The sequence below is a fragment of the Lissotriton vulgaris genome, chromosome 5, assembly GCF_964263255.1.
Source record: "Lissotriton vulgaris chromosome 5, aLisVul1.2, whole genome shotgun sequence".
Classification (NCBI taxonomy): domain Eukaryota; kingdom Metazoa; phylum Chordata; class Amphibia; order Caudata; family Salamandridae; genus Lissotriton; species Lissotriton vulgaris.
This window is the reverse complement of record NC_141693.1, coordinates 1066331627-1066347820: the sequence shown is the minus strand read 5'-3', so window position 1 is coordinate 1066347820 and position 16194 is coordinate 1066331627. Positions and strand designations below refer to the sequence as shown.

General features: G+C 42.9%; 1 protein-coding gene across 4 annotated transcripts in view; it reads right to left on the bottom strand.

Annotated features, from left to right (window-relative positions):
• The window catches only part of LOC147712018 (glutathione S-transferase omega-1-like), a 610936-nt gene that overhangs the window by 57135 nt on the left and 537607 nt on the right, over positions 1-16194 (bottom strand). For all 4 annotated transcript variants that reach the window (XM_086922748.1, XM_086922750.1, XM_086922747.1 and 1 more), the window contains exon 5: positions 11734-11835. In XM_086922748.1, the coding sequence (XP_086778874.1) occupies positions 11734-11835 (102 nt within the window). The remainder of the gene's footprint in view (positions 1-11733; positions 11836-16194) is intronic.

Below are 16194 nucleotides of genomic sequence, written 5' to 3'. Positions count from 1 at the left end.
TTGTGCTGCTCTGACTTTAGTCCTGGGTGCCTCTGCAAGTAATGATTTTTACTCAAGTCACTAATTGTCTAGGGCCTGTCTTGACGACTCGTCTTGGTTGTCAATAATCTGCACCTCCCTTTCCATTATCTCTTTTTCAAGGGTTTCTATTCTAGCCAGATAGTAAGCTTCTCTGAAATTGCGTACATCGTTTGTTAATGTCAATATGTAGTCTATGCAGGACAGACTGTCATCTGACCCAGAGTGAAATGTATATTGTTACGCTTGGGAATTAAGATAACGCCAAACATCTACCAGGCCCAGTGTAGTGAGAAAATCAGCCAAGAGCATGCTCTCTCGTGCTTGTCCTTGAGGAGGGTGTCAGTCCATTCGGTCATGTAGTTACAAATTCAGATCACTCCCCAACACTAGGGTTCCAAACAGCAGGTCTAGGACAGAGGGCCAGAGGAACATAAACTGACCCTAGGTTGACACATGTTCTTTCCCAAAGAGCCTCTACTACTGCAAACTGTCAGGTGCATCAGCCCAGGTCTTCTGTACTATGAGAGGAAGGCCCTTATGGACCAATATGCTGGACCCTCTGGAACCTGACATAAATCCTGCACGGGCAATCAACTTATGCGCCCCTCTATCCAGAGCTTTGCAGGTGTTGCCCACCAGATGTGTTTCTTGTAGAAATACTACGTCCAGGGCTTGACGTCATATAAACTGGAGCACTATCCCTCGCTTGAGCTTATTACCTAGTCTATTTACATTCTTGGTGAGGAGTCTGAGTGCATTCTCAACTATCTTGTCTGTCATGTATGATGTGGGGTCTACCTTTGTACGGCTACTGACCACTTTCGCTCCATGTCACAACGTTTGGTGTCCCGAGCTTGGAGCTTCTTTTACCATCGCAAGTGTTGCCCTGCTGCGAGGCCCTATTGGTTGTCTGCGTTTCATAGAACCGAAAATGTGGATGCATGGCTGTCATTCCTATTCTCAATACTTTCCTGACTGTAACATAAGTAAACTTAAAACTTTTCCCCTTTCTTGCGATGATATGTTCCCCCTCCCTACCTCCCTGCATGACAGTGTACAACCTACCTGCCTACCCAACATTGCAGAGTGCCTGTCGGCCTCCCCTTAGATGTTTAGTGGTTTGTGGCCACACCGGTCCCTCCCCTCCCGAACTTCGGTCGTCTGGCATCATAAATGACTTACTTAATGCCAACCCTTACAGTTGGTATTTACGTACATTAGCAGTTTCAGAACCCTATTACCTGCAATTGTAGCTGTCTGATTTAGAGTTTGTGGAATATACTCCACCGTTCACACCCTTCGAGTAGTTCAGTTTTGGCCCTTCAAAGATTGTCTGACTGGTTGTATACTTTCAGGTCAGCCATTTTTAGCCCCTTGAGTCTCAGTGTTCATTTCGTGTTTTTTTCAGCGTCATCTTCGTTGAGCAAGCTCCTTTTAGGTTGTTGTGCGCATGTTTCTGACTGCTCCACTTCTGTTTCAGACGATGTCCATCCGATGTGCGATTTCCTGCTTGTCTCCACCCATTACCACGTCTCTTCAGGGTTCAAGAAGAACCATGTGTTACTTTCTGCTTCCACTCTCAGTTTCGCTTTGAATAACATGGCGTATTTAAGGTCTTTCTCCCTTCACCAGCCTATTCTTGCTGGATCTGCCCCTCTTATGTCAATATATGAAAACAAGTTACTTACCTGTAACTACGGTTATCCAGTGTTGGTATCTTTCATAGATTCACATGCCTGAATCATTCCCCGTCGCCAAGGCGGGAGTCCCATGGTAATAATACATACAAAAGCAGTGCCTTAGAAGAAATTTGTAATAGGCTGACAAGGCTATAGGCCCCAAACGGCCAAAACGTAGCAGCCTATCTACCTCATTATATGAAAATCACTGAAAGTAATTCCAACCAATCAGCTGTCAGCACCCTCTAGAACCTTCCCAGCAGAGGCATTTCTCCTCAGTTTATCACAGCACAAGTGAGAAGTACGTATCCCAAATAGAGAACTGTTCTGCAGGGGAGGAGGGTGGGTGCATGTGAATCTATGAAAGATACCAATACTGGATAACTGTAGTTACAGGTAAGTAACTTGTTTTCTTATCCAGTATTAGGGTATCTTTCATAGATTCACATGCCTGAATCAGAATAGCAAGCAGTAAACCTATACATGTCGTTTGCGGAAGGTGGGAGACAAATCGTAATTCTACATAACCCACACTCGTCCGGAAGGTTATAGAGCACTAGAAATGTAAATATACATAAATGCCGAAACCTTTGAAATGAAATAACTATATTCAGAAAACATACTTTATATTAAAAACAGCATTTGACAATCAAAATATTACAGTGGATTATGTTATACTCTTATGTCATAAATGCAATATGAGAGACCTTGAAAGTCTAAACTTAATGAAGAAGATGCTGCAGCACAGCTTGACCCACTGCTGTATTGTCCTATGATGCGGATTGCAAGCAGTAATGCTTTGTGAATGTATGGACACTCTTCCATGTAGAAGCACGGAAAATGTCCTCCAGCGTGACCCCAGCAAATAAGGCTGTCGATGTCGACATAATTCTGGTGGAATGTGCTTTCACCTTTCTGACTAAAGGATTATTAGCTTTTTCGTGACAGAATTGTATTACCGAAGATAACCATCTGGCTATTGTTGCTTTCGTCACGGCTTGCCCCAATGTGACTTGGCCATAAGCAATACATAATTGGTTAGATTTTCTGATATCTTTAGTTTTCTGAAGATAGAACTTTAGACAACGTTTCACATCAAGAGAGTGCAGGGCCTTCTCTGCCGGTGTGACTGGATCCGGGAAAAAAGTCTTTAACTTTACCGGCTGGTTTAATTGAAATTGAGACGGCACTTTGGGAATGAATTTTGGATTTGTTCTCAAAGTGACATAGTCTTTAGAGAAATGAAGGAACGGTTCTGAAATCGTGAAAGTCTGAATTTCACTAACACTCCGGGCTGAAGTGAGAGCTAGTAAAATAGCCACTTTCCAGGTTAAAAACTTCAGTTCAGTTCTGTGAATAGGCTCGAAAGGCCTCCTCATTAACTGATACAAAACGACATTGAGATCCCATTAAGGCGGTGGAGGTTGAATTGGAGGAAAGGCTCGAAACAATCCTTTCAGAAATTGCTTTATCAGTGAGGAAGAACATAGTGATGGCTTGTTCGAACTTTTTCTGAATCTGGATATAGCGGCAAGATGCACTTTGATAGAAGAGAATACTAGGCCTGCCTTGGCTAGTGATAGCAAGTAAGGAAGGATATCGTCCGGTGGAGCCTGGAGCGGATGAATATTATTTGCTTCACATCAACAACAGAAGCGTCTCCATTTAAAACGGTACATTCTGATAGTGCTCTGAGCACGGGAATGAGACAGAATTTCTCTACAGTCTTGAGAAATCTTGAGATCCTTAAACTCTAAGAAGTCAGGAGCCAGGCGTGCAAGTGAAGTGATTGTGGATCCGGGGGTAGAATCTGACCTCTTTCTCTTGTCAACATTGAAAGTGTTGGTTTGAGACGAATTGGAGGCTGCTGAGACACCAGGAGCAGTTCTTGGAACCAGTACTGCCTCGGCCAGAGAGGAGCAATGAGGAGAAGAGTGCAGTGTTCCCTCTTCATCTTTTGCAGAATACTCGGTATTAACGGTATCGGGGAACAGCGTATGCATAGATTCCTGACCATCTCATGGACAGGGCATTCCCTCTTGATCCCCGTTGAGAAAATCTGCTGGCGTAGTAAAGGCATTTGCTGTTCTGTTGCAAACAGATCTAGAGTTGGCGTGCCCCATCTTCGAAAGACCCTGTTCACCTGTGTCTTGTTCCAGCTGCCATTTGTGGCAACCTGCGAGAGATCTGCTGAGGTTGTCGGCTAGAGAGTTTTGAACCCCCTTGACATGCTCCGCTCTGAGGGTTATGCCATGTTGTATAACCCACTCCCACATCTCTTGAGCTTCCTGCGATAGAGAGAGAGACCTCGCCCCCCCTTGCTTGTTGATGTAAAACATGCTGGTGGTATTGTCTGTACGCACCAGCACTGAGGAATTTGCAATTCTCAGAAGGAATACTTGCAGAGAAAGGAAAATGGCTCTTAATTCTAGACTGTTGATGTGTTTCTGCCGATATTGATGAGACCATCAGACTTGAATTTGAAGGTCCTGGAGGTGACCTCCCCATCCTTCCATAGATGCGTCTGTGGTAAGGATAAACTCCGTAAGGGTTGGAAGGAACATGAGACCTGGAGACAGGTTGCTTCCTTTTGACCACCATTGGAGAGCATGCCTCATTCTGGATGTTACCTTGATGTAATCGTCGAAAGACTCTCCAATTTGTTGCCATTGTAGGTGCAACTCTTCTTGCAGTGGCCTCATCCTGAGTCTTGCAAATGGGACTTAGCTGATCGCTGAAGAGCACATTCACAGAAGAGACGCAAACATTCGGACAGAAAGTGACTTTTTTGTTGAGTTTTGCCAGTCTTTGAAGTCTGTTCTGCTGTTCCAGAGACGCCTTGCACTGTTGGGTGTCCAGTGATGCTCCCAGAAAGGTTAATACTTGGAGTGGTTGCAACTGTGACTTCTGTGCATTGAGAGTGAGCCCTAGATATGAGAATAGACGAAGGCAACTTTTGACAGCTTGTCTTGTGGTCTATTTTGATGGTCCTTTGAGCAGCCAGTCGTAGAGGTATGGGAAGACTTGTATTCCTACAGACCTCAGTGCTGCAGAAACTGGGGCTAAACATTTTGTGAATATTCTTGGTGCCGATTTCAGCCCGAATGGGAGCACCTTGAATTGAAAGTGGATGCCAGCCACTTTGAACCGTAAGTATTTGCGATGTTTGGGGTGTATAGGGATATGGAAGTAAGCGTCTTCCAAATCCAGAGAAGCCATAAAGTCCCCTTTGTTGAGGCAACTGAGCACATCTGCCAACGTCACCATGCGAAAAGTCTGCTTCTTCAAGAATTTGTTGAGTCTGCGCAAATCCAGAATCAGGCGCCACTCTCCCGACCTTTTCTTTATGTGGAAGAAGCGAGAGTAGAATCCTTTTCCTTTTTGCACATTGGAACCTTTTCTATCGCATTCTTGCGAAACATGTTTAAGGCTTCTTTGAACAGTAAGTGAAGACAAGGGGGAGGGGGGCCCTTGGGCGGGTCGTAGGTGGTTTCTTTAAAAATTCCAGAGTGTGTCCTTTTTTCACCAGTTCGAGGACCCACTGATCTGATGTGATGTTCCGCCATTGTTGGGAAAAGGCAGATATCTTCGCTCCCACAGGGAGGGGAGAATGCTGGACTGGCGTCCGGCAGAGCTTATTGATGTTTGTTGGAATCTCGGCCTTGATTATTTGTTATTCGTCTTCCGTCCTAACGAGAGAAATTAGTGGAAGTAGATTGCCTGTATGAAAATTGGTAATACGGCTGTTTATACTGAGAATGGTATTGCCTGTTTTGCCGATTGTGGTAATTCCCCCTAGAAGAAAAACCACGACCCTGTGCTTCTCTAAAAGATCCTCTCTTATATTGCAGGGTACCAAGTGATTTTGCTGTGTCGGTATCCGTCTTAATGGTAAGTAGGGCGTCATCTATGTGCTTACCGAAGAGCGAGTCCCCATCGTAAGCCATATCAAGGATTTTTGTTTGCACTCACTGTCTGAAGGAGAATGCTCTGAGCCAACCCTGGCGTCTGAGGACCGCAGCACCCGCTAACTGTCTAAAATTAGTATTTGCAATGTCCAGGCGCAATCTATTATCTCTGATGCAGCTCTCTCTCCTTTAAGCACTATCTTACGTGCTTCCAGTTGACGGTTTTCTGGTATCAAATCTATGAACTCCGACAAATCTGACCACATCTGTCTGTCATAGCAGGAAAGAATTGCAAGAGAATTCGCTGCCTTGATGGAAGATGCAGCATTGGTGGAGAACTTCTAAATCCAATCATCTGCCCTCTTTATCTGGTTGCGTAGAGATTGGAGTGGACGGATTCTTGGACCTCTGTTGTGCAGCTTGTGAGATTACAGAGTCCGGATGCGGGTGGCCCACCAGAAAAGATGGAGTTTCTGGCGGTGCTCTATACTTCTTTTCAATACGAGGAAGGACTGCAGGAACAGAAGCTGGCGTCTTCATAATCTTAAAATTAAATCTATGATAGGTATAGCCCTGGTGATTTTCCTATACCCCTCTTTAAAGTTGTGCAAAAAACAGTCCGACTGCTCAGTAGTAACTGGCAGTTCAAATCTTGCAGCAGCCCTTTGCATGATATTGTGAAAGCCGCCAATGTCCTCCGGTGGAGAGTCAGAGGGTTGCGGCAAAGGAGGCGAAGGCATGGGGATTATGTATTCATCCCACGGATCTCCAGTTGCGTCGTCATGAGGCAGCTCGCCTTCCTCTCTTCCATCTTCATCCGAAGAGGAAGTATTCTGATCCTCTTGTGATGTGGGGTCTACAGTGTGTCTTGGCAGCACTGGAACCTGCGGTGGTGGAGGCATAGGTACATCCGCCGGTACAAAAGGTACGGATGGAGTGGACGGTGTAGGCGGGAACCTCTGGCGATATTCCACCAACATGGCCTGTAAGTCCTGAATCAAAGAAGGAGGTAGATGACTTGTCTCCTCCGAACGTGGAGCTCTATATGGTTGTCTATAAAAATGTGTAGACACATTCTCTTGATAGAAATGCTCCTGAATATCCTCTTCTTAATCCTCTTCCTGACATTTTATCCGTAATTCTAATGGATGGCGAGCAATCCCGAAGGGACCTTTTTCGGCTGCATCCTCCTCATCAGATTCCTACTCTTCAACATGTGTTTCCAAAATGTGCGATGGCAGTAGCGTAGAAATATTAGCATAGTCCTGCCTATGATAGGATTTCAACTGAAAATGAGTGTATGCCACAGGTGAAGCATGAGACACTTGAGGTAATGCAGGCCAGACTCTTGCAGGTGGAGCTTGGAAATGACGGGACTCTTTGTTGATTTAGGCGTCTTAATCAGATGTGCTGAAGGCGGCTGGATCTTTGATGGAATTGCCGTCGACGGGCTCGTCGTTGATGGACGAATCGTCGTCGACGGTGTTACTGTTGACGGACTTCTCCTCGACGGAGCTGTCGTCGACGGGGCTGCCGTCGACAGGGCCGTTCTTCATCAACAAGGCTGTCGTCGACAGGGCTGTCGTCGACGGGCTCTTCTTTGCTGATGACTTCGATGCTGACGCGGCTTTCGTCGTCGATGACTTCGTTGACGATGGAACTGTCGTCGATGGTACGGTCGTCGACGATGATTTGGGTAAAACTGAAGAAATGTCCTTAGCCCCAGAAGATTTCTTTGAAGAAATCTTGGCTGACATAATAGGTGATGTTATAGCAGATGTAGACACCATAGCAGAAGAGCTTGAGGTGGTAGAAGTCACAGAGACTGTGTGAGAAGACACCAGTGAAACAGTTTTTGCCTGGGCTTTACTCACTGTTTTAGACGCTGAAGATCCTGAAGGCCGAGAAGATGGAGAGTCAAGAGGAGGAGAAGATGACCTCCTTGTGGGTTCTGAAGCTCTATCAGAGGATTTGTGATGTTTTTTCCTCTCAGGAGAAGAGCTGTTTCTGGATCTGACTCTTTTGCTGGAAGTTGAAGCTCTGTCCTCATCATCTGTAGAAGATGATTTGAGCCATAGAAGAACCCTCACTTCCCTGTCCCTGATGGTTTTGGCAGGGAAGATGCGACAAAGCCTACAATCCTTCACAATGTGATTTGGATGCAGGCAGTAGATGCAGTCCTTATGCTGAACATCTACATGGACCCTCTTTTTATCACAGGTCCTGCAGGCCTTGAAAAGGGCTTTCTTCTCAGACATCCTGATGTGAAAAGTAGAAAAAACTGAGTAGGCACTCAGGGAGACTCCCTTCCACACAACGTGCGGATCCACAATCGCTTTACTTGCACGCCTGGCTCTTGACTTCTTAGAGTTTAAGGATCTCAAGATTTCTCAAGACTGTAGAGAAATTCTATCTCAAGCCCGTGCTCAGAGCACTATCAGAACGTACCGTTTTAAATGGAGATGCTTCTGTTGTTGGTGTGACGCAAATAATATTTATCCGCTCCATGCTCCACCGGAAGATATCCTTCCTTACTTGCTATCACTAGCCAAGGCAGGTCTAGTATTCTCTTCTATCAAAGTGCATCTTGCCACTATATCCAGATTCAGAAAAAGTTCGTACAAGCCCTCACTATGTTCTTCCTCACTGATAAAGCAATTTCTGAAAGGATTGTTTCGAGCCTTTCCTCCAATTCGACCTCCACCGCCTGAATGGGATCTCAATGTCATTTTGTCTCAGTTAATGAGGAAGCCTTTCGAGCCTATTCCCAGAACTGAACTGAAGTTTTTAAACTGGAAAGTGGCTATTTTACTAGCTCTCACTTCAGCCCGGAGGGTTAGTGAAATTCCGGCTTTCACGATTTCAGAACCGTTCCTTCATTTCTCTAAAGACTATGTCACTTTGAGAACAGATCCAAAATTCATTCCCAAAGTGCCGTCTCAATTTCAATTAAACCAGCCGGTAAAGTTAAAGACTTTTTTCCCGGATCCAGTCACACCGGCAGAGAGGGCCCTGCACTCTCTTGATGTGAAACGTTGTCTAAAGTTCTATCTTCAGAAAACTAAAGATATCAGAAAATCTAACCAATTATTTATTGCTTATGGTTAAGTTACATTAGGGCAAGCTGTGACGAAAGCAACGATAGCCAGATAGGTTATCTTTGGTAATACAATTCTGTCAAGAAAAAGCTAATAAGCCTTTAGTCAGAAAGGTGAAAGCACATTACACCAGAATTATGTTGACATCGACAGCCTTATTTGCTGGGGTCACGCTGGAGGGCATTTGCCGAGCTGCTACATGGAAGAGTGTCCATACATTCACAAAGCATTACTGCTTGCAATCGGCAGCACAGGACGATACAGCAGTGGGTCAAGCTGTGCTGCAGCATCTTCTTCAATAAGGTTAGACTTTCAAGGTCTCTCATATTGCATTTATGACATAAGAGTACAACATAACCCACTGTAATATTTTGATTGTCAAATACTGTTTTAATATGAAGTATGTTTTCTGAATATAATTATTTCATTTCCAAGGTTTCGGCATTTATGTATATTTACATTTCTAGTGCTCTATAGTGCTCTATAACCTTCCGGATGAGTGTGGGTTATGTAGAAATACGATTTGTCTCCCACCTTCTGCAAAACGACATGTATAGGTCTACTGCTTGCTATTCTGATTCAGGCATGTGAATCTATGAAAGATACCCCAATACTGGATAAGAAAACAAGTTACTTACCTGTAACTACAGTTATCCAGTATTGGTATCTTTCATAGATTCACATGCACCCACCCTCCTCCCCTGCAGAACAGTTCTCTATTAGGGATACGTACTTCCCACTTGTGCTGGGAAAATCTGAGGAGAACTGCCTCTGCTGGGAAGGTTCTAGAGGGTGCTGACAGCTGATTGGTTGTAACTACTTTCAGTTCTTTTCATATAATGAGGTAGGTAGGCTGTTAAGTTTTGGGCCTTTTTGGCCTATAGTCTTGTCAGCCTACTACAAATTTCTTCTAAAGCACTGCTTTTGTATGTATTATTACCGTGGGACTCCCGCCTCGGCGACGGGGAATGATTCAGGCATGTGTATCTATGAAAGATACCCCAATAATGGATAATCCTTCCATATGCTGCTCTTTCTCACTCTTTTCCCCCGAGCAGCTTATCTTGTTTCAGCAGTTTTCCTACTTTACATCAATCTCTCACCTTCTACCCTCCTACTCTTTGAACGTTTTTTACATTTTTTTATGGCTTCTGCCCCCTAGCATTACTTTCATTTGCATGCTAATATAGGTAGGCAAGCCACTAGAAACTCGAACTATATGCCTGGGTATGCTCAGCTCAAGATCCTCTTTGAACCATGAGCCAAAATGAGCCAAGCTTTCACAGGAGGCGATGTGGCCTAGTGGCTACTGTTACCACCAATAAATCATGGTGAGACAGGCTTGAATCCATTTCTCTGGACATTATCTTGTGAATCCTGGCAGGCACCCCCATGGGAGTGTAGCAGCAAGTATTAAATGCATTGAGGATACATATGGTTCCATAGTGGTGGATTGTTGCATAGGAGGGTTCTTTTCTGCTAATACTATTTAGGGAGCACTTGGAGGTCATTTAAATTGACATGAGTAATTTATAAAGTCATATTGTATGATGATGAGCTTGGGGAAGACCAATTGTGAACCGGTGGAGGAAAGTAACTTTTTTTCATATTTAACAGAATTTTTTGGTCTGTACTGTATTTGCTTTTTCCTTTTCTTAACCTTCTTCCCTTTTTCTTAATGGAGAGAAGGACACAGAAAATTAGATTCCAGAACATTCCTAACAAAGACATTTGTTTTCTTTGTGTAATTATGAGTTGAAGCAAGTTAGGGGAGTTTGAAGTTCAGCAAATATTTTTTATACAGAATCCAGTGGGTCATTACTTTCCTGAAGTGAGTGAAGGATCCAGCTGACAATTTCGTCAGAGTGGCATTGTATGCCAAGAAAGGAGAACGGGTTTCAGGAAAAGGCTATACAAGGATATGGTTATGAGCAGTAATAATTACGTTTGGGTATGGAGGAGTTGTAAAGGTGCAAAGGGACGGCTTTAGCATTGGTGGCGCCTGGTGCAACAATCATCTTTGGCACCCCACCCATATGACCTCCTCCATGGATTCCCTCACTACCACCCAGGAAAAAGTGCCCCTCATCTCTCCATAGAGCTTCTCTTAAATACATTTCATTTGTTTTAAAGAGCTGGTAAAGCCTGGCTTTAGTTTTCAACTTAGCTATCCATATAAAATACAGATCTGTTCTTTTCAGCAGGCATATTAACCCTCTGCGCTACTTTATGGCAATTCAAAACTGTCACAAGACAAAGCTCCGATCTCACTCTCTTGCAGGAACATTACTCATAAGAGTTATCATGACATTTTTATAGCTGCCTGAACAGGGCCGGTCAGGCCGTAGCAGGCACCTGCCTGCCAGCCCACCAACACTCCCAAAGATGTAAAAATGTTTTCTTCTGCCTTCCATTTTTGAACATCAGCCTTGACTCCTGGTCTCCACTGGTACAATAATGCTGAGGGCAAGAGCTCCCTGTCTTGTCAATATCAATACATTTTCAATGAGAATCCCTTCTAGCAAGTAGGTGGACTTAATAAGATATTTCTGTTCAAGGTCATATTCTGATTCACTTACTCCATCAGCTAAATGCTTAAATATAGTCACAGGACTTTCCTCTTCACCCATGTATTTAATATCATACTACAAAATCTTCCCTTTAATTGATTTTACAAGGTCTATACATATGTAGGGTCGTTTTAAATCATGACGTTCAAAGCACACTTAAATTAGTTGCATGCATTAAATAAAAAATATATATGTTTCCTTTCCATTGCTTAAGTCTTCCAGGCTACTAAATGTGTTGTAAAATAGTTTAATTACTACATGAAAAACTTGAATCCCACATTGATGAGATCACTTTCATGGTCACATACAGAAACATGAAAAACAATTTTTCTCACATTTAACGCATCCACTGGCATCAGTGTACTTCAATATCCTAACACTGGGTGAAAATGGCAGGAATTTTTAATCATCATAAATGGCCTCATAAAGATCTCTCACACTTGGATGTGTTGCTTACCTCTTCAAATTCAAGGATCTTTGTGTTGAACTGTTCTCTAAAGCCAGAAACATCCTCGTTCCTTTTTGTTGCAAAGAGTATATTGTACATAAGCGGGCTTAGCTGCAAACAGAAAGATTCACGTTATGTTGATCCATTGTGCTCAATGAAGATAATGGACTGTTAAAGTCGTACAACAGAATGGATGAAAGTACCAACAAACAATTTCTTTTAAGTCATAGCCTCTATGCAGCATACTGAAGACTCCCTTTCCACCTACAAAGAAATACCTGAAACCACCAAATATAGAGATCAACTGGTACATCTGTAGAAAGTTCCTGATTTGCTTGGAATGCTACTGCACATTTAGATGTTTTAGCCTGATTAGCAAGGTTTTATGTTGGGGCAAATTTTTACCTGAAGGCAACATTTTCCATGTTATTCCATAGTAAAAAATGACTTGCACTGGACCAGATCTATAGATGTCTGAAGGATCTATAATATGCCTTTCGAGCAAATCTTTGTGAATATCATTTAAATATGACTATCTCTCAATTTTTGTCCACTATAAATCTTTATAGGTCAAGTCTCTGTTTCTCAATTTATTATTGGTATAGGTGCTTTTAATCTGTTAAAATATCTTAATTTATATCAAAAGTCATTTGCGCATCAGTGTATAATTATCTAAGTGGGAATGTTTTTCTAATAAGCAAAGGAATCCTACATGCCTAAAACCCCGAAAATATATAAAACATAAACAATCTTCAATAACAAATAGCTAAAATACTTTGACTTCAATAAAGATAGCAGGAAGGTTATTTGAGGCCTGTCACATACCACACATTATTTTTGCTTTTTAAAATGTTTTCGTCATTCTATACATTTCATACCAGGTAGGCCCACATTTTGAGTTGCTTAGTACTGGCAAATTGTAAAATCCTGTGATTTTACTGTTACCCCATGATAAATCTGCCCCAGTACTGTGCAATTATATAGTAACCTCATTGATTAGGGAATTATTGTGTGGGATCGATTTAGTGGGGCTGTAAAACCACATGGAATTCCGATTTCAGTGGGATTTAACTCATACATTTACCACTTTCTCTGAGCAGGTGGTAAAAGTATATGGGGCCCTCTGGGTGGCGTGTGCAGATGACTGAGGTGGTGGAAGATAGGTGGGGAAGGGGAAGGTGGTTGCCCGGGGACCACTGCAAGCTCACCAATGGCAAAGTAAAATGGGCGATGAGGCTTGGCTACTGCTGTGGCCAAAGCCTCCTATTTGTTTACATTTCAGACTTCCCACACTGTAAAATTGGGCCTAGTTCTCCCACACACAGAAAAAAACACGTGAGAACTGAAATGCTTGGAACTAAGTAGAACGAATTCCATGCCCCCACCTGTTCTGTCCCTTGCGGGGTCCCCCAGGGCTCGTCCCTCTCCCCCCTTCTTTTCAATCTTTACATCTATCCCCTCATATCTGCTCTACAAAAAATGGAGGTCACGGTATTCAATTATGCCGATGACCTCCAGCTCATCTTTAACCTTTCCTCCTACCCTGACTCAGTTCTTAATTTTCAATCTATCCTGATGTTTATCAGTGATTGGATGAACGGTAACCATCTAAAGTTAAACCCTGATAAGACTGAACTGGTACTTACGGGCAGCTCTCTCAGCCCCTGGACCTCTGCCTTCTGGCCCTCCTCCCTTGGCCCCTCTCCCTTTCCCTCTGCTTCTTTGAAAACTTTGGGTATCAAAGTCAGTAAGGATCTCACAATGCACCCTCAGATCAGCACAGTGGTCTCATCCTGTTTTCTGTCCCTTAGAACTATACGCAAAATGTCTCGTTTTTTTTCCTTTACAGCCCTCAAACTCATTCTTCTTGCCATGATCCTATCTCGCCTTCATTATGGCAATGGCTTGTATGTAGGTATCCCTGCCTACGAACTTCCGCGTCTGCAATTAATCCAAAACCCCCCTGATCCATCAACTTTCCAGGTCTCATCATGTTACCCCCCTGCTAAAAAGTCTTCATTGGCTGCCCATCTTGGAGCGTTCTTTATTCAAGATGGGCTGCTTGATCTTTTTGGCTTTGGCTGGTGTTGCCCCAGCCTTCATCAACTCTAAGATCAGAGCTTACGTCCCCAATAGAGATCTGCGTTCCTCCACTCAGTTTCTCCTAAGTGTTCCCTGCTTTAGGAGGAAATAATTCGGAGGCATGAGGTTTTCCACCCTTGCCCCCCCTTTTTGGAATGCCCTTCCCTTTGCTATCAGGTCCACTCCCATTTACATGGATTTTCGTAAAGCTCTCAAAACGTAACTTTTTTCTCATGCATTCACACTACAGTAGTCCTCCTGCTCCCCTCAGGGCCGTCCGTCTGCAGCGCCAAGAAACCGCATGGTGATCGAGCGCTATACAAAACTCTTCAACTTCATGAGGTAATTGTGCTCTGCCTGACTCATAGTAAAGGCAAAAGTGGCTTGTGTTACAGATCGCAAATAGCATAAATTAATGTACCATTCGATTCCACAAATGAACTTCTTTGCAGTTTTCCACCGTTAGTGATCAAAATGATAGGACTTTGTCACCATGATCTACTTTATATATTTAAGAACTTGGCTGATTTTCTACCATCTAAAGCATACACCTACTGATTTTCAGAAAAAATGAGGAATTGAAACTCAAGACTTTGGAATTTTTTACTTATTGAAATCATGCTTTCGAGAGATGCAATTATTTTGGCAGGTCTCAGGGATGTCCACTTAGAAAAATGTGCGAGAGTTACTGGACGGCTCATCAGTGTTAAATTCACTAACAAGGTGAGTCAAGGGAGACGTTTGTATGAAATGTATAAAGTAAAGAACTATGAAGCAAAACTACATGTGTAAAATTTTATGACAGGGTTTGATATCAGAAAACACAAAAAGGAGGACCTGGGGAGATTTTAGGACCAGTTGGTATTCAATCCTGATTTATAAATAGTACTCACAACGAAATACATGGATCTACAACAAAAAGCAAACTTAGAACCTGGAATTTCAGAGAAGTACTCCTTTATTGGGATGAAACCCCGATCCCACCAGAAGTGGCATGCTTCGTAATAGGGATTCTCCTCACAAGGTGATTGCAGATTACGGTGCAGGCTCCAACTCGCATTTCTAATTGGGTAGAGCTCTTCAGATGTTTTAGTATGTGGTAATAATTAGACCCGGGCAGCAAACTCTGCTCCGCTCGTAGAGTTGTGGAATTTGGGCACTTCAAGCTCCACGAAGGAGCGAGGAGTTTCTGAATTCCACCTTCGGGCATAGAGCAGAGTTTTTTTCCATTAGTGTGCTAGAGATTTGTTTTGGTGCTTGCTCATGAGCGCCACAATACTATGGCGCCAGTAGCAAGTGCACGCAAGACTTCGCGCCCATTCGCATGGCTTCTGTTTGCGTATGCACCAAGGTAGCGCTGATTGTGGTCGCGAATGCACCACTCAACTAGCTTTTGTGCTCGTGAAGCAGCTTAAAGGGCTTTTCAAGTGAATTTTCTTCTTCAATGGACCGCTGTAGTTTTTTGCATGAGAAGCCTTTTTCCTTCGACAGGAAGGAAGTGCAGTAGAGACTCCAACTTTCTGTTCCTGTCCAGCAGGCTTCTCCCAGTGCTTTGTCCATTTCCTGGTCACTTTTCATATGGATTTAGAGCTGGAAGGATCACTCTCCTTGTCTGCACATATATACTATTAAATTTAAGAACTTTGTATTTGAGATTTCGCAAGTAAATTCAAAATCTCTTGTATAATGGTGTTCTTTGTTTGATTAAGGGAAAGCACCAGTATTTATTTGTACTTCTATTCAATTTTTCAAAGTTATTGTGGTCCTTTGGCCTGGATTTTTTCAGTATGGGCCTAGTTATATATTTGCATTTCATTTAATTTCTTTTGAAAGTAACAATGTTGCACAGTTCAGTATATTTTCTCCATGTCTGTTAAATTTGCAATGTTTATTTATTTTACTATGTGGCATAGTCTGCCAAGGGGCCATCCAGTATGCCCAAACATGTGCTAGTCATGGCTTCATAAGACAACTGTTTCTGTGGTATATGTTATTTTAAAATGTAATTTAGGGCTGGGATGGCATTAGATTAAATACAAAATGTAGTGTTTTTTTTGTAGTTCACGTTTTTGTTTGTGTACCAAAAGTTTATATGTGGAGTAATATTTAATTCATTGGGAAGATCTATGTTAAAGATGTGAAATTTTCATATAGCTCAGTTAATTTTCGTTTTTGGGATTGCTGAATCAATGGTTGTGTTTTCTTCAGTGTCACCATGCCTCCTTTATTTGCCGAGTGTGTGTTTGATATAGACCACCATTGACTTGTCTTTGTTCCCCGTGCCATGTGGCAGGGGGGTATTTTGTGGAGTCTGTGTCCAAAGGACTAAATTTGTTCTCTTTGTTCCCCATGCCTCCTTGCTGTTGTTTTTTGACATGTGGCTGGCAG